Genomic DNA, 25,342 nt, shown 5'->3' with positions numbered 1-25,342 from the left:
CCACCCACCCACGATAAAAAACAAACACCAGTAAAAAAAAAAAAAAGAGCACAAACAAACGAACAAACAATCAAACAAACAAGCAACAACAAAAAAATAAATAAACCATTATAGTTAAACTGTAATACTGATGCCCTCACTTCGTCTCTTCGTTAATTCAAAACCGACTACCATATCTCACTGTAAGGTGTTTAAATGAAGTTGGTTTGACATTAAGGGGAGGGGAGCGGGATTTTTACTATGCAGGAGAGTTCATTTCTGACAAAGCATCACCATCATCAATGTCTTTCTTCCCGGGCAGGGTATAGGCCACATACAAGATCCTTCCCTTTATCTCTGTGCTGGGCCATCCTTCCATGCTCGTTCCAAGTGAACTTCGTCTCTCTCATGTACCTTTCCATGCATCTCCTCCATGTTTCCCTTGGCCTACCCCTTACTCGTGCTCCCTGTGGGTCCCACTGCAATGACTGTCTTGTGATCTTTCCGCTGGGCTTTCTTAAGGTGTGTCCAATCCATCGCTACTTTGTTAGTCCTATTTCTACTTCCCTATCCTTTTGTCCTGTCCTTTCCCTCAGCTCTTCATTTCTTATTCTATCCTGCCACTTAACTCTAAGAATACTCCTCATACATCTGTTGATGAAAATCTGGACTTTATTCAGCACTAAGGTTAATTTCTTTTTACTTAAGAAAAAAGAAGGAACAAGAGAATACCGACTCGTAGTATACACTGTAGAGGAAGAACATAACGTGTCTCTCGAGTTCTGACACCGTCAGTCGGGATTCTGCCACAACATCAGAAATGGATGTTTCCGAAACTGAAAAACAACATCAATAAATTTTTAAAAAGCATTATTGAAATAATAATTTTTTAAACCCCTTAACTGAATAAATCCCCAAAGGCATTATAATAAATATGTGGACAAAATCACTGGGAAACATACAACCAAAATTCAGAAGCATGTAGAAAAGGAGGAAGAATACAACGATTTCTAGAACGAAAAAAAGGACCCTAACTTAGAGACTGCCTTAAGAAATGCATCATTAAACAAGCAACAAAGAAGGATACAAACAGAACATTATCTTAATCTGAATGTAAGAGAGCGACAGACGACACTGAGATAAAGGGAAGCATACATACAGACTTCATAATAAGTTAGGGACCACTTGCAAACACTCTGAGTGGTCTTCTTGGGTCGTCCAGAACGTGGGCACATTTACGACTCGTGGATTGATCCAGTGGCGTGATGGTGCTGCCTCAGGCGGACAATGACTGAGTGGGAAACTGCAAGCCTTCTGGCAAACTTCTCGGGTTCCAACTCCATCCTGCAGCGATGCCATTGCTCTGGCATGATCAAAGTCTCTCAGCTTTCATCTTGGTGGTATGTTGATGCGATACTGGATTTTGCGCAAACGGCGGCTTATATTGCCTCCACAGTGAGCACAGTTCGAGACAGTACGTCCGTTTATGACGTGCACCAGAAGTTTTACCCGAGGAATGTCCGTGGTATCGCACACAGGTCGATAAAACAACAAATAGGACTAAAAGTCCCCGAAGATTTCCGTGCTGCACGTGGTGGTTTTGGTCCTTCAGGAGTTTTTGCAGTACGCGTTAGTTACCCATTAACACTTTCAGAGCAAAAATTTTGAAACCTTCCTAGCTGTCATTTGGGGGATTTTTATAAAAATCAGGACTGTCTGTCAAGGTGGTTCTAACTTTTGTTGAAGTCTGTATACAATAGTCATAATGTGCTGAGGAAAACAAACCTTTAGGAAGGACAAGAGAGAAGTACGATCCAGCACAAGCCACCCCCCCTCCCCAATCCCCCTCCCTCTTTTCCTATCTTCAGCGAAATATCTGTCTTTTAGAAAAACGATAGCGGATGTCAGACCAAGATAAGCCAAATGATAGCAATCTTCTGCCATATTTGTAATCTTTTACGTTTTCCAGATACGGCGCAGGCAGCCTTACAAAACTGATTTTTATATCTCAAATGTAAGCATTCTTCAGGGTGGACATAATATGTATATATAAATGACACAGCACAGTTCCAAAAATAAAAGTCTTACCTTGAAGATTCTCATAGGACTCTTTAAACCATTTTGTCTTAGCTGGCTGGCCTGGAACGGTGCTGTAACGGATAGTTACGGTTACTTGATTCCCTGGAACACGCTGCGTGCGCAGTTCTAGGGGCCGAATTGGGAGTGGATTGGACTCACTCCCAGAAGTGATTGTTAATGCCTGGTGTTTATATTAAGACAATGGGTGAAATGAAAGGTGAGAAAAGCATAGATGAACTTTTGTATTTGCAAGATGATTTCATTTTTTTAAAAATCTATTGTCACAAAGAATGTGATATCAAGATGTTGTTGTTGTTAATGTTGTTGCTGTTGTTGTTATCTTATAAAGGGCTATGAGGAGTTTTCTTTTCCAGAGGAGGAATAGTAAATGTTCAAGTCATATTTACTAACTAGGGTTTTTTCAGGGGTGGGGGGAGAGAGGGGGACACGAATCGCTCATACTTATACAAAGAGTACGAGTCTCAGGCTATGTTCACACCAAAAGCTTTGAGTTGAGTCATAAATGTGCTCATAAAGGTCTTGAACATCCAGCACTCACTGGCAAAATTTAAGGCAAACGATCGAGGCAGTGGTACCCCCATTATAACTGCCACCTAATTAGCATAGGTACGGGTCAAAAATATAAAATGTTCATTATACAGTCTTTATGTATCCATTATTCCGTTTAAAATCTATGTTTCCCCTTGCAAGGCCCTTAGAATGGCCAATAGCCTTCTAGCCAGTATGATACCTTAAAGCTGAATAAATTCTGCATCATCTGACACATTAATGTTTCGGTTTCATCTATGTTAAGAAACACCCAAGATGTGGTCACTCAAAATTGACCCTAAAAAATCAGGCTTGGCAAAATTGTGCAAAATCAGAGAAGCGCAAAAGTGTGTTCGCTTGTATATTTAAGGGCATCAACATTGATGGAATGGACATGTATTTAATATAAAATTAAAAGAGAATAATAATATTGTCTCTGCCATGAACAGCATCTTCTGATGATATTTTCAAACAGAGCAATTACTTATACCCTTTTGGGTGTCGCGGGAAGAAAGAAACGTCCCTATGTCGCCAGACGGAGAGCTTGGGTCACGGGGATGCCGTGGGTGGTTAATGTTTCCATGACTCCATCTATCCAGGTCTTTCTCGGTTGCCCTCTAGCCTTGTTGCCATCGATTTTTTTATGCAGGCACGTTGTGTTGGGTGGTGTGCTGGTAATCGTTGGAGATGTCCGAAGTATTTGATTCTTTGGTGTTGTATGTGATGCATGACATCATTTGTGCCCACCATTTCTCGGGTTACTGAGTTTCTAATTTTGTTTCGCCTGGTCTTGTTTACTGCTTTTCTAAGGCTTCGCATTTCACGTGTTGTAATTCTTTGCAATTACAAATATCGCACTAAAACCTGGACTTAAAATAACATGTGCTCATTAGTATTAGTTTTGTTTTTGTTTATGAGCTAATGGTTTCGTGTCTAGCATGACACCTTTCTTTGCGCATGGACTGTGTTAGATTTTGGACATAATCAGTGAGAAACAGAGGCAACCCAGCTGCCATGGTTTTGGGTGGTCTAGGGTGCACTGAACAAAACCTCCCTCATGAGAATCACTGAACGACTTGGTTTAGAGGACTACATCGCGAAAGTGCTGGTACGTCATGTCTTACCCTTATTTATGTCAAGGTGTCATTCAAGTAGAAATTGCAAAGCATAGTAAAGAAGTTTTTCACAGACCCAATGCTTCTTGATAATTTTTGTAAAACTTAATCAAATCGACGTTTGGAGTGGTCTCCAGTGGAGTGGTCACCAATAAATAGCCCCATTGTGAATCCTACAGGTGTGTGAAGAGTGAAGTACCATGAAACACCAGCTGCAGAAACGCGCCTTTGCTCCGAACTCAGACACTTTATTAGCAACTCTCTGTGACATTTGGGAAGAAATGACTGATAATTGTGTCCAAAATTTAATAGAGTCGATGCCCAAAGGGTTCGTGCACTACACAAAACTAATGGCTCTTAAGCAAAATAATAAAGAGCACATTTAATGTTACGTCCAAGTTTTGCAAGGTATTTGTGATTGCTCTGTTTTCTGTTTTGTTTGAAACTATCGGGACAAAATTGTTAAAAAAGAATATTGTTTATTGAAATAAAAAATTCTCCATTCATAGGATATGAAATGTATGTCCATTCTAGCAATATTGATGCTCCTCAATACATGCGCGAAGACAATTTTACGTTTCTTTGATTTCGCACGATTTTGCCAAGCCTGATCTTTAGTTCAATTTTGAGTGGATATATCTCAAGCGTCTCTTGTCAGATGATGCAGAATTTATTTAGCTTTCAATTGTTATGTTGCATGAGTAGGTAAAGCAAGGCTCCCGAACGATGGTTTGGTGATTACATTATCAAGTTTCTTTTGGACGCCACTGCACACACACACACACGCACACACACACACACACACACACACACACACACACACACACACACACACAGACATACACATACACACACACACACACACACACATATATATATATATATATATATATATATATATATATATAATTATATAAACTAGCTGAGTACCCTGCTTTGCTCGGGGTCGACGCCTTGGCGTCACTCCTTCTACTGGTCTACGCCGGGGAGGCATTTTACATCTACATTGCTGTCTAGCCTTTCAAAGTCAAACCTGACTTCTAGATCTATATTGCTTTAGATTAGGTCTGCCTTGATTAACTCCTCTCTTGATCTACATTGTTTTAGTGTATTGCTGTCTAGCCCTTCACAATAACAAAATACGGGTTTCGCCTTATAACATCACAACAAAGCACAAAGAAAATAATAATCCACGAAAGGGCTGCTACACGGTGAAAGGAACACATCGACGTCTTCAAAACAACAGAGGCAGTGTCTATAGCTTGTTCACTTTCCGTTTTAAAAAATCCTGGCTCATTGGTAAATTTACCTATGCCCGCTAAAAGTTTGCATTGCACTTCTACCGGCTAGCGATCAAACAAAAATATTTTTTCAAAATACCATGACCCAGTAATTTAAAAAGTTTTTTTCTGTCGGCCCTATATAAAAAAAAACAACTCTTTGGATGCATACACAGGATCACGTCTCCACGTACTACAGGTGAGTCTCGGAAATTACTCACCCCGTCCCTTGAATCGTGTTTCTTAGGCGAACGTTAAAGAGCGCTAATGAACTTCCGTTGTGAAGGAGAGCTACGCAGATTTGTTTCGTTTCTCAGTAGAATAATCACAAAGGCCAAATAAGGGAACTTTTTCTCAAATATATTTGTCTGAATTCAGGAAATGAATAAATCAAAAATCGGGTTCTGTCATGGGGACCTATCTATCTTTTTGCAGGTACTTGCCAACTGTAGCTGTCAGAGTTTTATGGGAAAAGTTACACATGTGTTTCCAAGTTGTCAAATTATGTTTATTTATTTATTTATTTATTTATTTATTTATTTGATATATTTTATATATATATTATATATATATTATTTATATATGATATGTATAGAGAGAGAGCATGTTTGTGCCTTTGTGTGTGTGTGTGTGTGTGTGTGTGTGTGTGTGTGTGTGTGTGTGTGTGTGTGTGTGTGTTCGAACGTACGTCCGTGTGTGTGTGAGTGCATGTGTACGCATTTGCATGCACGCACGTGTTTTGGAGTGGGTTTTTTAAAATTTTTAATAAGTGTTTTACGGCGCTCGCAACTGCATAATATGGTCATATGAGCGCCCGGGACACATTTAACTTTTTCAGTTGGTAGGAAATTTTTAATTTTTGCCCAGGTGGCGGCTGAAGCCTACTCTTGTCGATTTTAGACCACCAAGGAATCTTCAACGTGCGCAACTTGCACACGGTTTGGATTGTGTCTGCTTTTAAACATAAAAACTAAACACATCTATTTACCTGCAGTCCTTCTGTCACAGAGTTCAAGGGACCAACAAGTAGAACAAGAGCGAAGATGAACTGCATTGTTGCGTTCAAAGTACAGAAAATGATAACTTGTGAGAGAATAGCGCGTTCACAGTTATTTTATACTCGTATTTATACTCATCTCTCCCCATTACACGTCCCTTATTTCTCCTTCCTACTTTTGTCCCCTCCCCCACCCCCACCCCCCCCCCCCTCTGCTTTCAATCTCTCTCTCTCTCTCTCTCTCTATATATATATATATATATATATATATATATATATATATATATATATATATACATATATATATATATATATATATATATATATATATATATATCTATGTCTCTTTCTCGTTCTCCCTCTTCTGTGCTTCTACCCCCCTCTCTAACTCGCTCTTAATCACTCTCTGTTTCTGTAATAATGGGGACATGAGGTCTGATTCATGACGTTCATGAAATTAGCTGTGCTGGACAGTAATTGTCATCTCTCTCTCTCTCTCTCTCTCTCTCTCTCTCTCTCTCTCTCTCTCTCTCTCTCTCTCTCTCTCTCTCTCTCTCTCTCTCTCTCTCTCTCTCTCTCTCTCTCTCTCTCTCTCTCTCTTTATCTCTGTCTGTTCATGCACCTTTCTCTTCCTGTCTATCCGTATGCACCTATCCATCTGTGCATCTTCCTGCGCCCTTTTTATGTAATGTATACATATATATATATATATATATATATATATATATATATATATATATATATATATATATTCTACTCAAAAATGTTACGGACCACTCAAAGCCACACATAGTACATAAAACTGAAAAACATGACACGGTTCAAAATTGTTTGAAAGGGGTCTTTATTCATCCTTTCACCTTTTGCAAACGACATTTTGCACATTAAAATTGTTTTTATGGAAAAAGGGTTATTTCAGATGTTGAAGGAGGTAACCCATGTTTTTTTTAAATTCACATGACAGCCGTCATAAACAATTAGGGCTCAAAATCGCACTTGGCCACCATTTGCAAGAAAACGGTCATTGCATCTTTGTCTCAAGGACTGAATAAATGTTTGCAATGACAGTTGTGGAATGGCTTGCCCATTTTGGTCCAAAATGTTAGAGAGTTCATCCACATTGTTTGGGGGTGGCTGATGGTCTCTTACTTGGCGCTCAAGAGCATCCCACAAGTGTTCAGTGGGACTAAGGTCTGGTGATCGGGCTGGCCTGTCAAGCCTGATCACGTGCTGCAGCTGCAGGAAGCCATCCACCACTCGAGCGCGGTGAGGTCTGGCGTTGTCGTCCTGGAGTATCGCGCCCTTGCCCATTGCCCGAAGATCTGGAATTGCAATGGGGCGGAGAATCTCGTCCCTGTAGCAGATACCCGTCAGAGTGCTTTGAAAGCGATGCAGGGGGGTCCGGTGGTTGATTCCAATCCCACCCCACACTATAACGGAGCCTCCTCCATACCTGTCATGCTCCTGTACACAATCGTCGTGGAAGCGCTCACCAGGACGCCTCCAAACACGGATCTTGTCATCATTGAAGGACAATGTGAACATGGAGACATCCGTGAAGAGCACAGTAGATCAGAGCGGGCGTGTCCACCTCAGGTGCTGGGCGGACCAGGTTCTGCGAGCAATCCGGTGGGCCCGTGTCCGTGGAACCGGACTGCTGGTCGTCTGGAGCGTAGACCAATCTCACGAAGCCGGTTTCTAATGGTCTGGTCGCTGATTCCAACGTTGCCTGGGGGTACCACCTGCTGTCTGATGTGACGGGCAGTGCAGGTTCGAGTTGCCAGGGCTGATTTGGCGATCGCCCGGTCCTCTCGTCGTATGGTGCAACGTGGCCGTCCGGATCGCCTTCACTCAACAGCAGTCCCAGTTGCAGAAACCCGTTCTCTCAGTCAGATGATCACACAGTGACTTACAGCAAGCCGTCTTGCCACTTCATGGACTGCAATAGGGCTCGTCCCCTGTCGATGTTGCTCAGACGTCTTCTTGGGGGCATTGTTCAAAATCGCTTAATGTGCCTGCAACAAAAACCCCTAACACTGTCAAATTCTCTCAATCAGGCATTAATGTAGGAAGCGTGAATTCCCCTGAGTTGGTTTTTAACCTGTACCACTCACTGAAAATCGCGTGATTGATTTTCAAAATCAGGTTCAATTTTACAGAAAATTATCCCTCTTTCACCCTGTCTCGGCAGCGTAAATTAAACGACATGTGTCAAATCTGTTCATCATGGTAAACATCGATGACCCTTCCTTACAATGACATCAACTAACTCACCTAACTTCTAAATATGTGATTGTCACACAGTCGCAAACATACTATAGTGAAAACTGTAGTGGTCCCTAACTATATTATACATACATATATACATTATATATATATATATATATATATATATATATATATATATATATATATATATATATATATATATATAGCCCCTTAATTTTACGTGTATAAGGACTTGCAATTCATTCAAAAGACAAAATATTTTAAGAGTGGAGTCTGTTGGGTACAGCTTTATTGTTTGAATACGACCACGCTTGCTTAGAGTTATAAGCACACTCTTCCTCATGAATACTCTCTCTCTCTCTCTCTCTCTCTCTCTCTCTCTCTCTCTCTCTCTCTCTCTTTCTTTCTTTCTCTCTCTCTCTTTCTCTCTCTCTGTCTCTCTCTCTCTCTCCATCACTCCTTCTCTGTATTCCCCTCTCTCTCTTTTTACTTGTGTGCATGTGTGTATGTGTGTGTTTCTGTGTATGTGTTTGTGTGTGTGTGTGATTGTGTCTGTGTGAGTGTGTGTGTGTGTGTGTGTGTGTGTGTGAGTGTGTGTGTGTGTGTGTGTGTGTGTGTGTGTGTTTGTGTGTGTGTAACCCCCTAAGTTGTATTATACACTCGCATACATGCACACACATACACATATTATTCTTACACATACATACATGCACCGACATTCTCCCCTACTTATAAACCAATTTTCATCCGGGTTTTTTTTCTTACTTCACATGCAGTGACACCTCCAGACAGAGCTCTAATTATGTCCTTGAGCAAAACTGTCGATCTTGTAAAAGCTTTGGTTTTATGGTAATGGAAGCAACACTTTAACAGAGGGTCTGAAGAAACGACTTTCAATTGCATATTACATCTTTTTCAGTTGAACTTTCAAGACAAAACTTTTCCCTCATATCCATAAAATCGCGTAGATCTCCAGGCAGTCATGCATCAGAGCAATGTACATGATCCGCTCTTCTGTGCCTTATCGCGGTGGTCTTTTTTCACCTGCGTGTCTTCTTCGCTTGGTTTTTGTGCACCTGTGTGATAAGGGATAGAGAGACAGTTAATTTAAAGAAGCGCATGTTGATTCTTTTATGAACCCCTACTGGAAGATTATCCAGATTCACATAGGTTTTCATTACAATAAATACAAAACGTAAGACAAATTTATTCTAGTTTGAAGGAATGGGGCGGGGGGGGGGTGAGAGTTTCGGTCTGGAGAGGGGCATATTTAGGGAACAACTTGACTTTCGCAACACAAATAATTTTTATTTTGATTCGTAATTTTACAAATACTGTTGGAGTCTCTCGGTATCTCAGGACATTACTTTTCCTGTGAGAAAAATAGCCTGGAAATAAAACGAATATGCAAGACAATATGGATAGAAAAACAGCTGGTACTTCGGATTTTCTCCGCATTTTGGCTTAGTGCAGGGATTGCTTATTAATCAGTCTCTTGAAAATATTACTGTAAATTGCACTGCTCACTGTTGTGCTTTCGAAAGTGAGTAAAGATTAAGTAACGATTAACACTTACACAGGATGAATGTAAAATTGAACTGACATGTTCATATGCCTCTGATTGTCTCCAAACAGATTTTTTTTTTTCAAAAGACCTTCCCAAACCCCTAGAACACTGATCTAGAATTAATGCTAGTCCCTGTCATTGTCTTGATCTAATCAACAACAGGCTATTCACCGGCCAACGACAGACATTGACAATGTCATTGCAACCAAAGCCTGGTCTCTATTGATTACTTCTCTAAACATTTTGAATGCAGTAAACACGGGCGGAACAAGCAACTCAATAATGCCAGAAAAAGCGAATGATATACATTTGTATTTACCTCTTGTACCCAGAGACGAACAGTTTCAAAACCTTCTTTCCCCTCTAACACTTTCTATCTGCTATGTTGCAAAGAAAAGTCGTGACTGTAATTTGTTATAAGTGCTGTAAAGTAGAAGCCTATCCTGTCCTGGATCGGAATCTAAATTAACCTTTGGAGAACAAGATCGCCACTGTCATTCCACAATCACCCAAATCAATCTCTGAGGGCTTCCAGATAAAGTCGTCATTCGAATAAAGACAACAAGGGGCACCCTACAATAGTTTCATTTTATTCGAATAAACACACTATGGGGCAGTTACATTCTGTTTCATTACTTCCTTCCAAGTTTTAATTGAAAGAAATAACGAGTGCCCAAGTCATGGTCCTGATTTAGTCGCTGTCTTTTTCTTAAAGTTTATCCAAACTTCAATAAATGATCTAAGCACTTCTGGAATGACGATATCTGCTCAAGGCTTTGGGGTAACCTTGCTATTAGTAGACACAGGAGTAAAGGTAACACCATCTCAAGCCTGTCTAAACAGAAATAAAGACCTCAGACAAGATCCTCAGCTTTCAATAAGGTCATGCACTTCAAGATTGATCCATGACAGGCATGATCTTTTTGATAACGTCGGTTACCGCATGCAAGTGACAAAGTTGTTACAGTCTAAGACGAAGCAAAAGGTTTATGTTCGAAGATACACCGTACTAAAAGTGTAAAAGTAAGAGACATTTATATTTTCTTAGAACGTTATAATGTGATTTATCAGCTGTTAGTTCTGGTAGCAGCTCTGAACTTCAATTGTTGCTTCCATAAGAGCACGGTAAAGCAATCCCACTCACAGTCCTTTTAGTAAGGTTTTTCGACGCTCGCAGCTGCATAGGGTCATATGAACGCCAAGGGGTGGATGTCAACAGAGACGTCCAAAAGTAAAACGGGAATTAGGCTTACTCTGCTCACCTCTCTAGCCTCAACGGCACAAAGTCTGCTGCTTCGTCTATCAAGGCACCTCGACAATAGCAGTTCACAAGACAGTGACAAACATACAGAAGAAGTAGAGGAAAAATGAAGACAGTAAGAATAAGGAAAGAAAAAGCAGAGGTTCCCCCTATGTTGTTCCGGCACAGTATAAGCATGACATTGATAAATCAGCCCATTTGCAATTCTACTGAGCTTAGGAACATGTTAATGTCCCCCCTTTGGGCAACTTCCAGTCTGTTCACAGGAAGAGCAATAAGTGATAAATACGTTGATGACCTGAGTTGACCGACCTTGTCATAAATGCTGAAAGAGTAAATAGCTAACTACCATCATTATCTGTACCCATGGACCAGAGCAAAATTACAGTCATTAGTTTCGCTTTCTTACATTATAATTTTGCAGGTTGACGTCCTCGCTGCTCATGATAATGGGACAGTAAATGAGTCAAGTAGCCCAACAGCACACACACATAAATGTGTCCATTGGGAATAAGAGTTGTCCATTTCGAAATGTTATCAAAACTGACCCATTGTTTCCACAGAATAAAGCTTTTGCTCCCAAGCCGTGATTTTGGAGAATTTTGCTCTGCTCGTAAGTGGAACAGAAATATAATTCAAATGTTTTATTTTTCTGAATACTGAAAAACAGATCCCCCCCCCCCCCCTCAAAACTACTCAAAGAGTATTAGAGTTTCTGAAGGCACAAATATCTGCTCTCTGGAGTATGTGGGTGATTTTTTACGCTGATGTCGCGTCAAAGTGTTGTTTTCCTCTTTTTCTTTTTTCTTTCCTTCTTTCTCGGGTGGAGAAAAGAATAAAGGAGAGTGTGTGTGTGGGGGGGGGGGGGGGATTCTAAATACCCCATTTTGGTAAAGAGTCTGTGTTGGCTTTTATAATGATATACTAATAGATGTATTTGTACAAGTTTGTGTGTGTGTGTGTGTGTGTGTGTGTGTGTGTGTGTGTGTGTGTGTGTGTGTATGTGTGTATGAGGTTGAGTGTATATATTTACGTGTCTGTGTAAGTGTAAGTCTGTCACAGAGAGAGAGAGAGAGAGAGAGAGAGAGAGAGAGAGAGAGAGAGAGAGAGAGTGAGAGAAAGAGAGAGAGACAGACAGACAGACAGACAGAGACAGAGACAGACAGAGACAGAGACAGAGAGGGGAGAGGGCTAAAATGGATTTAAAGTAGCTAACCTGGTTTAAACCTTACCTTTTAGTAGATTTGGGGGAATAAGTAAAGATACATTCAATTCTCCTTTTCAGCTTCGCTTATCCTCTGGCGATATAGGGGTTGCACGGCACAATTAAGACCACTTTGAAGGCAGGCTGCTGTGGCCCAGGACTAAACGGGAACAGAATTCCAGCAGGACTAAACGGGGTGCAGAATTCCAGGAGGACTAAACGGGATACAGAATTCAAGCAGTACTAAACGGGATACAAAATTCCAGCAGAAAGACAGAGATCCCTGATTTAAAAAAATTAATAAACTTCCCTGCGAGCTCATGCCTTTTGGGTGCTATCGTGAGGGTGCTAACCATTCCACCTCAGACATGACTGAGTCTTCTGGTGTTAACCCTATCCTTACGTCGTGTTTTACTATCGTATCCATACGACGTGGGAAACTCTGTGCCACCACTTTCAAAGAGGACATTTACTCGTTAATCCGATCCGTACGCTTTGCATAGCAGTCTGTCAAAAGGATTTTTTGAGAAATGCTAAACGTTTCAAAGAGATCTTCGTACTAAACGTATTCTAAAATGTGAAGAATTCAACCCGAGGGTACAAAACGACCCCAGGGCGTACCGGCAGGGTTAAGATACAGGGGAAATTCCGAACTCGGAATACAGCGACATATTTATAAACAGAACTCACTTTGGCTCTGGCGTCTTGAGGTCTTCAGAGCTGTGACGTCGTCATGCAGTGCCTTCAACTCGGCGTTCAATCCTTGAAGATGCTGTTCTATATCTTTAGGGTATCCGATTTTTTCTGGGGAGCTGCTAGCCCGAGATACAGAAGGTCTAAGACCACTTTGGTTGTTGTCGGAGCGGCGAGGGGAATGCGTGCTTGCCATCATTGTGTGTCCATTAGTGGGCGTGGTGAAAGTATCCGGGGTTGTTCTGATGAGGGGGTCGCTGTTGCCGATGTGCCCACGAGGTGAAAAGTGTGATTTTTTAATGAAAGTTTTGTCAAAGTCAAGGGCTTGTTGGTGCTTCATTTGTTCCTGTGGATGAAAAATGTATCTATATCAAGAAAAGTCAACTGATCTAAACTTATAGAACAATATCCAGTACTGAGTGCATCTGACGTCTTCAGAATGCTATACTTTGACGCCCCCCCCCCCCCCCACTTATTACACACACACACACACACACACACACACACACACCATACATAGACTTCTAGTCTTCAAGATAACAAATAAGCTTACGAACGGAAAGAGGTCTCATCTATTTGGGCTCTGACAAAATGACGGAGACAGTTTGGGCTGTGAGGATAGGTCACGAAGGCGCACGATCAGAGCCCTTTCGTCTTCATCATTATTTCCTCAAAAGTATGCCAGTCGCCAGTGTAAAGAAACGAAACAAAACTCACCATCCTGCTGCTCCTTTCATAAGACTCTCGGTCCTTCTCCATCCCTGTCCGGATGAATAGCTCGGTCTCATTCAGTTTGTTGCTTACGTGGTTGTAGCCAAAGTTCTCTAAGGTTCGCACAAAGGTAGGGTAAGCCTTGTGTCCTCTCCGCTGAAGTGTCCGGACCAGGAGTCGGGTAACAGCTCTCTCGCCTTGGCCTTCAGTCCTAATGAAAAATGATGTAGTAGTAGTAGTAGTAGTAGTAGTAGTAGTAGTAGTAGTAGTAGTAGTAGTAGTAGTAGTAGTAGTAGTAGTAGTAGTAGTAGTAGTTCTTGTCATTGTTGTTGTTGGTGTTGTCATTGTTGTCTTCGTCGCTTTTGTTGTTGCTGTTGTATGCTATTGTTTGCTGATGTTGTTTTGTTGCCATTACTTTGGTTGTTATCGTCTTTCTCATTATTTTTGTTGGGGGCTCTCGTGGCCTAGAGGTTAAGGTGTTGGCCTCTCACTCAAAAGGTCCCGGGTTGACAAGAAGCAAATTTCTATATTCACGATGACAAAGGGGTTCTCGTAGCCTAGAGGTTAAGGTGTTGGCCTCTCATTCAAAGTTGAATCAAAGGTCCCGGGTTCGAATCCGGGTAGTGACCGAAAAATTTTCTTCACTAAATTTGTCTTCTTTCACCTCCTTTCCTGCTCTCTAGCAATGTTCTGTCGTCTGCTTTCGTCTCCTCCTTCTGCCCCCACCCCCACACCCCCGTACCATTAACACGTCATCCCTGTACAGACATAGAGGTGCGCTTCAACTACCTCTCACGTCAATTGTGGAGATCTACAAAGCAGGCAAGATTAGAACCGTTTTGATGTTGAGAGAATCAAGGGATAAGGAGATCAGTGGAAAACCTCCAGATGTCAAAACAGCCAGAAAGTGGAAGGCAGAAGTTGCAGCTAACGAGATCATCTCTGCATTGGAGCATGGGGACATTGTCGGTCCAGCGCAACCTGACAGATTAGGGCTAGGTAATGGCGACTTTAGACCTTTCAGGAAAATGTCTCAGCGAGACAGAAGAAAAGCTGCAACAAGACATATGCAAAAGATGGAGGCAGAGAGGCGAGAAATTCATCTCATCCAGTGTAGCCAGCAAGGACAAATGACCAGATGGGAAGAGCATGTTGTGGAAAGAAAAGTCGGGTGGAGTGACATCTGGAAGTGGAATACATCAAGGCTGAGCTTTCTTCTCCGGTCTACGTATGATGTTCTGCCTTCACCGGTGAACCTTGTCAGATGGAAGGTACAGGAGGACAACAAGTGTAGATGCGGTAAGCTAGGAACCATGAAGCATATTTTGTCAAACTGCAACCTAGCTCTTAACAGATACACCTGGAGACACAACGAGGTGTTGAAAGTGCTCACGAAAATGGCGACACAACAGGTGGAAGAAGGAAAATATGCCCCCAAGATACAGAAGCATGGACCCACCAAGATTGCGTTCGTTCCGCAAGGAAGCAAGGTTGCCAAAAGAAAGAAAGCGAACGAAGCCATGAAAGACCAGAGCGGAGGCACATGGGAAGTAGCTGCTGACTTAAAAGGCTTTGAGAGATTCTTCCCCATTCCAACTACGAAAAAGCCAGACATTGTTATATGGGAGGAAAAAGACAAAGAGGTACACTTGGTAGAGCTCACGGTGCCCCACGAGGACAATATCTATGCCGCTCATGAGCGGAAAGAAAACCGTTACGAGGCACTCGTCGAACAATGTGAGGAGGCAGGATGGAAGGCAACCCATTTTCCGGTAGAGGTAGGATGCAGAAGTTTTGTAGCAACAAGCGCCCGTAAGTGGATGAGAGTGGCAGGACTTACTGCAAAGAAAAGCAACGAACTCACAAACTCCCTTCAGGAGACAGCAGAGAAAGCCAGTCATTGGATCTGGTTGAAGCGAGAGGACTCAACCTGGAATGAATCCTTAAGTTGGCAGCAGAGGAAAACAGTCGAACTAACATGGAGACCTCACATCGGTGAGGGGGCTCGGTGCGTCAGAAAAGCTGTAGAGAGGAAGAGCCCGAAACAGCGACGCATTCTCTCCTGATGATCTCCCTGCTAGAGTCCGGGATACGGAGCGTTCGACGGTGAGCAGTGCATACGGCTGTTTAGACTACGTACCTACCAGTAGCAGGTGTATGCTACGGACATCCTGGAAAGACAGGACGACAACCCGGAGTGACGGGTGGACATCGGGAAAGACCGAGGACGTCGGGAAAGACCGACGGTGGCAGGGGCTAACTACCCAGGTCACTGTAAATATAAGTTACGTCAACCAATAGAAAAGACAGCCCCGGGATCCACCGAGAGGGGGGAGTAGAGGATGGATCCACAAGGACGGATTCAATGGACAATGACCTAAGCGTTAAAAGGACAATGCAGAAAGAGAATCAAGAGAACAGCTTTATGTGCGAGCAGTGCTACAGAAAGTTCGATACCTGGCGAGGGCTGAGAGTGCACCAGGGAAAGGTCTGTTTAAAGAAGAGAAGACAGTGCAGATCGTCAGATTGTAAGACGCGAAGCAAATCATCCCAGGATGAAAACCACAGCGGAGCGATTAGTGCTTCAGTCGACTCTCCTTTCACCCTGTCTCAGCAAGAGATGGAACAGCAAACGGAACCAGGGTTACGGAAACCCAGAATACTGTGGCCTGCTGCTAACGAGAAGGCAAAATACAAGACGTTAGAAGAAGAAGTCCAGAAGAAATTGAAAGAAGTCAAAAAGAGTTCTAACAGAGGGGATGCTAAAGAAATATTGAGTGCGTTTGCGACCATTATCTATGACTCGGCAATAAAAGAGTTTGGTATTTGTGAAGGAAAGAAAAAGACGGAGAAGAAAAGTGGATTGAGTAGAAGGCAGAGAGTACTTGCACAGCTAAGAAAACAGAAACGAGACTTGCAAAAGCAGAAAAAGTACGCACCACCAGAAGAGATAGAAGGCCTAAGAATCTTGTTTGAAGATCTTAAGAAAAAGAGCAGAGACCTACAGAGGCACGAAAGAAGGTGTACCAGGAGAAAAGAGAGAAAAAGGGAACGTGAACAATTTCTGAAGAATCCTTATGAAGCAGCAAAAAAACTGTTCACAGAGGCACGGAGTGGTAAATTGGAATGTACGAAAGAGGAACTCGATGCTTATGTTAAGCAGACGTACAGCGATTCAAGAAGAGAAGAACCGCTTCCTTATATGAGAGGCCTGAAGCGTCCAGCTGCCCCCGTCGTCAAATATTACCTGGGACCAATTAGAGAGAAAGAAGTAGATGAGTTCGTAAAAAAAGCCAGAGCAAAAAGTGCACCTGGAGGAGATGGCGTGTCTTATAAGGTGTTCAAGTATTGCGACACGCTGAGACACACCCTCTTTGAGATGCTAAGAGGCCTTTGGAAAGACAAAGAAATCGTCAAAGATTGGTGCAGAGCGGAGGGCGTGTATCTACCCAAAGAACAGAATGCAAAGGAGATAGGACAGTTCAGACCTATTTCAATCATCAACGTGACGTGCAAGATCTTTATGGGAATACTTGCAAAGAGGACTGTAGCATATTTGCAAAGTAACGGCTATGTGGATGAAACGGTACAGAAAGCCGGGGTACCAGGGATCCCAGGCTGCATCGAGCATGCTTTCACCATTTGGGACACAATCCAAGAGGCCAAGAAAAACAAGAAAAGTTTAAACGTAGTGTGGTTGGATCTGGCGAATGCCTACGGGTCTGTTCCCCATAAATTGCTGATGAAGGCAATGGATTTTTTCTACGTCCCACAAGAGGGGCAAAACATTATGAGAGAATACTATAGTAACTTCCAGATGCGATTCTCAACCGCAAATTTCACAACGGAATGGCACCGACTAGAGATTGGGATTGCAGCTGGCTGCTCTATATCGGTCATCTGGTTCATCCTGGTAATGGAGATGCTACTGAGATCTGCAGAATGCTGTGAAGAAGAAGCAAAGGTGAGATCACCAAAGAAAGCCTTTATGGATGATGTGACCCTACTGACAAGAGATGGAGACACAATGCAAAGTGTGTTGAATCGGCTCGATAAGCTTATCACCTGGGCCAGGATGAAGTTTAAAGCTAAAAAGTCTAGAAGCCTGACTATTAACAAAGGAAAACAGAAGCAACTGAAGTTCACAATTGCAGGGGAGCAAATGCCCACAGTAAAAGAACAACCCGTGAAAAGTTTGGGTCGGTGGTACTCAGGAACTCTGTCTGATAGGAGTCAAGGCGTGGAAATCATGAAGCAGGCTGAAAATGGGCTGAAAGCAATTGACCAGACAAAGCTTCCAGGAAAGCACAAGATATGGTGTCTACAGTTTGCCCTCTACCCTCGATTGGCGTGGCCACTGACAATGTATGAAGTTGCTTTGTCAAGAGTTGAGATGATCGAAAGAAAGTGTAACAGCTACATCAGGAAGTGGCTGGGGCTACCCCGTACCATTAACACGTCATCCCTGTACAGACATAGAGGTGCGCTTCAACTACCTCTCACGTCAATTGTGGAGATCTACAAAGCAGGCAAGATTAGAACCGTTTTGATGTTGAGAGAATCAAGGGATAAGGAGATCAGTGGAAAACCTCCAGATGTCAAAACAGCCAGAAAGTGGAAGGCAGAAGTTGCAGCTAACGAGATCATCTCTGCATTGGAGCATGGGGACATTGTCGGTCCAGCGCAACCTGACAGATTAGGGCTAGGTAATGGTGACTTTAGACCTTTCAGGAAAATGTCTCAGCGAGACAGAAGAAAAGCTGCAACAAGACATATGCAAAAGATGGAGGCAGAGAGGCGAGAAATTCATCTCATCCAGTGTAGCCAGCAAGGACAAATGACCAGATGGGAAGAGCATGTTGTGGAAAGAAAAGTCGGGTGGAGTGACATCTGGAAGTGGAATACATCAAGGCTGAGCTTTCTTCTCCGGTCTACGTATGATGTTCTGCCTTCACCGGTGAACCTTGTCAGATGGAAGGTACAGGAGGACAACAAGTGTAGATGCGGTAAGCTAGGAACCATGAAGCATATTTTGTCAAACTGCAACCTAGCTCTTAACAGATACACCTGGAGACACAACGAGGTGTTGAAAGTGCTCACGAAAATGGCGACACAACAGGTGGAAGAAGGAAAATATGCCCCCAAGATACAGAAGCATGGACCCACCAAGATTGCGTTCGTTCCGCAAGGAAGCAAGGTTGCCAAAAGAAAGAAAGCGAACGAAGCCATGAAAGACCAGAGCGGAGGCACATGGGAAGTAGCTGCTGACTTAAAAGGCTTTGAGAGATTCTTCCCCATTCCAACTACGAAAAAGCCAGACATTGTTATATGGGAGGAAAAAGACAAAGAGGTACACTTGGTAGAGCTCACGGTGCCCCACGAGGACAATATCTATGCCGCTCATGAGCGGAAAGAAAACCGTTACGAGGCACTCGTCGAACAATGTGAGGAGGCAGGATGGAAGGCAACCCATTTTCCGGTAGAGGTAGGATGCAGAGGTTTTGTAGCAACAAGCGCCCGTAAGTGGATGAGAGTGGCAGGACTTACTGCAAAGAAAAGCAACGAACTCACAAACTCCCTTCAGGAGACAGCAGAGAAAGCCAGTCATTGGATCTGGTTGAAGCGAGAGGACTCAACCTGGAATGAATCCTTAAGTTGGCAGCAGAGGAAAACAGTCGAACTAACATGGAGACCTCACATCGGTGAGGGGGCTCGGTGCGTCAGAAAAGCTGTAGAGAGGAAGAGCCCGAAACAGCGACGCATTCTCTCCTGATGATCTCCCTGCTAGAGTCCGGGATACGGAGCGTTCGACGGTGAGCAGTGCATACGGCTGTTTAGACTACGTACTGATGCATGCATATGTTTGCTGCTGGCGTCTGCGGTGGCGGTTGGCACGACGCACGTAGATCTGAAGTTTTTATATTAGTCTCAACATAGCTGATGTTCTAGTGTTAGGGAATAAAAAGGTTCAAAAGAAGAAGAAAAGCACGAACCATAGCTCATAATAGCTCGTACGTCGATATCTAACGATGACCAATACATCCGTAGTGGATAATACTCTTTGTTGGGTTTTTTGGGGTTTTTTAAAGTTTTTTTTACGGCGCTTGCAACTGCATAAGGTCATATGAACGCGCAGGGCACTTTTAACATTTTCGAGTTGGTAGGAAATTTTGAATTTTGCCCGAGTGGCGGCCAAAGCCGAGGGATCTTTTATCGTGCACAACGGGACCTCTGACATTTTTGCCGTTATCCTAGAAGGCTAGGTGTAAGATCTTACCTACAATAAGATCAGGGGTGTGATGAAGACAGCAGTGAGAAGGAACCGAGTAGTAGCAGTAGAATGGCCACAGAAAGAGTCAGGAGCCCAAAGGAGGGGGCAAAGGGGAGGGGGTAGGGGGCAGAAAGTGGAGACGAAGGCTGACGACAAAATATGGTTAGAGAGCAGGAAAGGAGGTGACAGTAGAAAGCTTTGAAGAAGAAAATTTCCATCGCTGTCCGGATTCGAACCCGGGACCTATTGAATGAGAGGCAAACTACAAACCTCTAGACCACGAGAGCCCCAAGAATAATAATATACTTATTTTCAAATAGAAGAATTAAAGCTAAAGATGACTTTGGGCTTCTGGTATGGCCAACGAAACCGATTCTGGCCGAGAATCACCACTAATGAATCCGTAATTATCTTCGCGGATTGCAGCGCAAAGAATGGTTGTGATGATACAATATGGGGTACACGTTGTTTCAAAGCTATTTTACACAGGATGGGAGGAAACTCATTCAAGCTTGGAAATACATTGAATTGTTGTTTTTATCCCTCTTCCAACACAGAATGTGGCTCCAAATTATCTTTTTGGTCGATGGGAAAACTGTGTAGGGCTAAGTATTAGAAGAATACCACATACTTTACTTTACTTTACTTTTCCGATCAAGCGGCCATTTGGGTTCTAGCCCTTCGGTCTGAAGAATACCACATAAAAGAGCTGATTTAGTGCATTCCAACAATAAAGTACTGTCAAACCTGTTCTCGAAATTTGACACTAACATAACACTACAGAAATGTTTTCATTTTTTTTTCAGAAGAATTAAAAAGACTATACTAAACCTGAAAAAAGTATGGCTGATAAATGCTTTCTATAAGTGGTTTCAGTTAAGCATTTGATGGATTGTCACAGTGAGTAACTAATCCTTATCCTGTTCTGACGCAGCCTCCGAATTCAAAATGGCCGAATAATGTGTGTGTTGGAGCGTTACTCTGCTACCATATAAACTAAAGTTCTTATCAACTACCTGGTCAGCTGGTTGTAGTCCATCAGGGTGAGGACTTCCTCTTCGTACAGCTTCTTGATGAGGTCGCGAGGTGTCAGATTCTCCTCGATGAAGCTGAGCTCGTGGTCGAGGGCTTCCTTGTGAGACGAGCGCATGGGCTGCACGCGCCACTTGACGGGGTCCAGGCTAATGAGATCTGACTGGGCGTAGTCTGCGTAGGGCAAGAGGAGGGTACCAGGCTGCTCGCGGTAGTTCTTGTCTTGGGGATCTGGGGATGTTGAAGACAAACACAGATGATAATATTAATAATAATAGTAAGTTCTGAATTCTTTCTCCATTCTCCTTTATTACGTTTTGTGGGGTTGAGGGTGGTGTGTTTGTTCTGTTTTCTTTTGTTTTATGATTGTTGTTGTACGAGTATGTAATGTATGATTTTGTTGCTATTTGTTTGTTGATGAGAGAAATCATGATAACAGACATAAAAATCACAAAAGCCTTTTAATTTGCTGAGGTCAATTGGATTGAAAACCAAGAGAGTAAAATGTTTACTGAAAAAGTTTTGTACTAAAGGAATTTGAAAGGAACGCTTTAAAGCTGATACACATGATACAGCCGGCCGCCAAGTCTGTTCAGACTTACTTATAGACTAACGTTATTACAATTATTCTTTTCCAGCTTTGAAACAAGTCAGCATTTTGACTTTGACAAGACTCCAGCGACTAAAACACAGCGCATTTTACGATAATGATGGACTGGACGGTTGGCTGCAGTAACAGGAATAAAAAGTTTAATAAGAGGCCAGGCCTGTTAAAGTATTTGCGCTTAAAAGGTAATAACGACAATAGCAGTGTGTGTGTGTGTGGATGGATAGTTTTGAACTTGGGTGTTCCTCAATGTTGACACTGCTCTCTTTCGGGGTTGACGAATAATTTACTGGGAGCCCCGGGCACAAGATTAATGAAAATAGCCTTGACAACAAGGTGTCCATCAACAGTTGCGACCAACAAGGAAAAAATACCAGAAAAAGAACACAATACAAATGAAGGGGGTATAGTGTGTTGAAAGCCATCTATTGTTCTCTGTTTATATCTTTGAACTGCTCGACAAAATAATGGTAGCCGTACCGGTTTCGATAGTAACATCATTGTAGCAATAAGAGCAGCAGAAAAGTAATAACGCGAACTGAAACAATATTTACTACAACCTCTAACGTAACAAGGGTAACAGCAACAGAAAAAAGACCAACAATGTGGGCAGAAACAAATTAATATGCCACAACATCAACGCAACAGAAACGCAGCCGAGCAGAACACTTTTTGTCCAGACTTACTGGGGTCGGAGAAGAGACGTATAAGGGTACTGTCCAGTTTGGTAGCAGAGATTAGTAGATTGTCGTCCACAATGTCGCCATGGTAGTAGGAGGAGCCACGGGACAAAGCATTTAGGCGGGAAACGTAGCGTCTGTCCATCTTGGAACTGAAAAGTTCAGGTTGAATATATTCGTACAGACAAGCCGATGGTAAAGTGTTTTAAAGATGACAAACTTGTATTGCACAAAACGGTTGGTTCTGAAGTCAAACTGTAGGTCGCTAAGTCCCAAGAAGGTGACGAAGATGGTGGTTAGAGAGAGAGAGAGAGAGAGAGAGAGAGAGAGAGAGAGAGAGAGAGAGAGAAAGGAGGGGGGCATACTGGTTTTCTTGTTCTAAGGTTTTATTGTTATAGCCCCTTTCGCGCATTCATATTGCATATTGGCCAGGGGAAAGATAAGGTAACTCTGGCATTCGGTGAATTAATGATGTTCTATGTTTTGAAAAAATTAGGGAAACCACTGACCATACCTACGATATCGATAGAAAGTACTATAATGATTTCTCAGGCTGGATCCTCAGTACACATGGGTTTTACCTCAGTTTCTAATTTTTTAGGAAGGCTAAAAAGCAAATTAGGGATATGGCAACCGTTATACCGAAAAAGGAAACAATAAATCAAGAGAAAAGTCTATCAAAAGCAAAATCCACGAACTCTTTTTGGCAGTTTTCAAACAAATATACAGTGCACACTGCCAGTCGAATTCAGTCGAATTAAGCCGTGGCCAACCAGATTTTCCTCCATAGAGGGGCAAAAGATGCAATTTTTGGCACAATTTTATCAAATCCTCCAAAATCAAAGATGGTTCTTTTTGGCAGTTTGCATCAAATCGTGCCAAAAAGGCAGCTTTTGCCCCTCAATGAAGGAAATCCCAGCCTGCCCTGACGGTATCCAATGAAGAAAATGCATCAAATGAGCGATGCGCACTGGGTAATTGAGACCGGTAGGTTTGTTTTTGGTTTGTAGGCGTCATTGTACGGGTTGTTTTGGAGGTCAGCTTCTTCATCTTCATAATTTATACAATGGTCTCAACACAGTGCCTCTTTCCCTTTAATTCATCCTCTAGTCTTCTTTTCCTTTGGGTTTTTTAAAGTAAATGGTGAGGGAAGGGGGGGGGGGTCTTTAGATGACAATTGTTACTGCAAATGTTTTAAAGAATTTCAGCTGCTGTTGCGGTTTTGTCGTTGTCGTTGTTGTAATTGTTCTCATTGATGATGTTGTTGTTAATGTTTCTGCAGCCACTGATGCTGCGGTCATCTGGATTAGAAATTCTAAGGCATCTGTCTGGTTTACAAAAACGAAGGGGAAGGGGGTTAAGACGTATAAGTTTTTTTGTCTTTTTATACCTTTAACACGAGGTAACCCCCGCCCCAAAATTTAAAAGTTAAAAAAATTAATAAAACAACCTTTAAATAAACTAAAAGCATTTTCCAGGAATAACATAGCAATGTTCTTTAGCTCACCTGTAAAGTTGATCGGTAAACTTGTTTCTCTCTATCGACACAGTTGTGGTGTTGAGAAGTCCCGAACCCTCCTCCACCCCATTCGGAGAGCTGCTCATGTTATTGTAAAGCTTGATCTTCCTGCTGCTATTGTCAAAGGACCTTTCAGAGCGCCGGTCGTGACTCTGTCTACTCAGAGCACTCATTGTTTTATTATTAGTTGCAGCATCTTTATCGTCTACGCGAATGTTTCCGTTGACACGAGAGTTGTTGCTTCTGTCGATGTGCCGTGATGCGGGTTCGAATCTCGACATTGACCGTAATGGAGCTTCGTCAGAAGGAGACAGCGTCCTTGCGCGTGAGTACTTCCTGGAGTTTGACCTGACGACCCGAGATGTCCTCTTGCTATCTGGAGGAGGAATATAATAATGTGAATTATGAAGGGTTTTTTTTAATAGGTTTTTCGTTGATGCTGTTGTTTATTTTGTTTGTTGTTGTTGTTTTGGTGGGGGTTTTTGTTGGTGGGTTGTTGTTGTTTTTTTGGAGGGGGGGGGGTCTTTGTTTGTTTTTGGTGTTGCTTTTTTATGTTGTTGTTGGCGTTGTTGTTTGTTTGTTGTTGTATTTATTTATTTATTTTTTGGGGGGTGGGTGTGTTGCTTTTGATGTTTGTTTTTTGTGTTGCTGATGGCGATTATTTTGTTGTTGTTGTTGTTGTTGTTGTTGTTGTTGTTGTTGTTGTTGTTGTTATTGTTGTTGTTGTTGAAGTCGTCATCGTGGTTGTGGTGGTATGTTGGGAGGGGTGATAGGTTTAATTTAGATGGTAACGGAGTTATCCTGCTGTCGTTGTTGTTGCTGCTGTTGCTGTTTATGTTGTTTTTGTTGTTGTTGTTGTTGTTGTTGTTGCTTCAGTATGTGTGTATGTGTATGCAGGTAGCTATGAAAGAGACTGTGTGAGCATGATGGTATTTTGTTCTTTTACGGATCAGTAAACTTCGTCTAATCTTATATTTTTTCGTGCAGATACAAAAACAAATGCCTGTAATCAGGAATGTTTGCCTGTCGTAGTCTAAATTCCTTCACACTATATTTTCAAAATATGATTACGTACCGCATTTCATTTACTTAAAATTGGATTGTTCGGTAGAAATATATACAAATATTAACACTTTTATTTAAGTGATTTTTTTTATTTGATTTTTTAAAAAATAATGTGCAAATTCAAGTTTAATTGATTTCAAAGATTTGACAACCTATTAATTGTCACGTGTACTAAAAACAACGAAATGAAACAGCGCAATAGATATGTCATCAAATACATACTTTTCCTTTTTAAAATATATATGATGTATCGTTAGTAATTTGTTTTTAAGACTCAAGTAATATTACAATTGTGCTTTAAAGAGGAGAATTGAGAAAAAAAGAGTAGATCATATAAAGGTTGTTATCTCTTTAAGCTAGTTGCCATTTGTAGCAGAACATAAGTCATCGATAAGATCGTAATATTATGATTGTGTCTATTGAGTTTTTAAATAGTATGGATGCATCTTGTGACTCAATTGTACATTATATATATAAAAAATATATTATAATATATATGATATA

General features: G+C 42.0%; 1 protein-coding gene across 1 annotated transcript in view; it reads right to left on the bottom strand.

The window, feature by feature from the left end:
• Positions 1 to 8,814: 8,814 nt before the first annotated feature.
• Positions 8,815 to 25,342, bottom strand: part of LOC101859780 — an 18,957-nt gene continuing 2,429 nt past the window's right edge. Inside the window, exons 2-7 of the mRNA XM_005096734.3 lie at positions 23,762 to 24,149; positions 22,261 to 22,406; positions 20,952 to 21,198; positions 13,671 to 13,875; positions 12,951 to 13,299; positions 8,815 to 9,304 (exon numbers count right to left, since the gene is read on the bottom strand). Of these exons, the coding sequence (XP_005096791.1) occupies positions 9,216 to 9,304; positions 12,951 to 13,299; positions 13,671 to 13,875; positions 20,952 to 21,198; positions 22,261 to 22,406; positions 23,762 to 24,149 (1,424 nt within the window). The 3' untranslated portion in view covers positions 8,815 to 9,215. The remainder of the gene's footprint in view (positions 9,305 to 12,950; positions 13,300 to 13,670; positions 13,876 to 20,951; positions 21,199 to 22,260; positions 22,407 to 23,761; positions 24,150 to 25,342) is intronic.

The sequence above is a fragment of the Aplysia californica genome, unplaced genomic scaffold (genome assembly GCF_000002075.1).
Source record: "Aplysia californica isolate F4 #8 unplaced genomic scaffold, AplCal3.0 scaffold00136, whole genome shotgun sequence".
Lineage (NCBI taxonomy): Eukaryota > Metazoa > Mollusca > Gastropoda > Aplysiida > Aplysiidae > Aplysia > Aplysia californica.
This window is presented reverse-complemented; position numbering and strand designations above follow the sequence as displayed.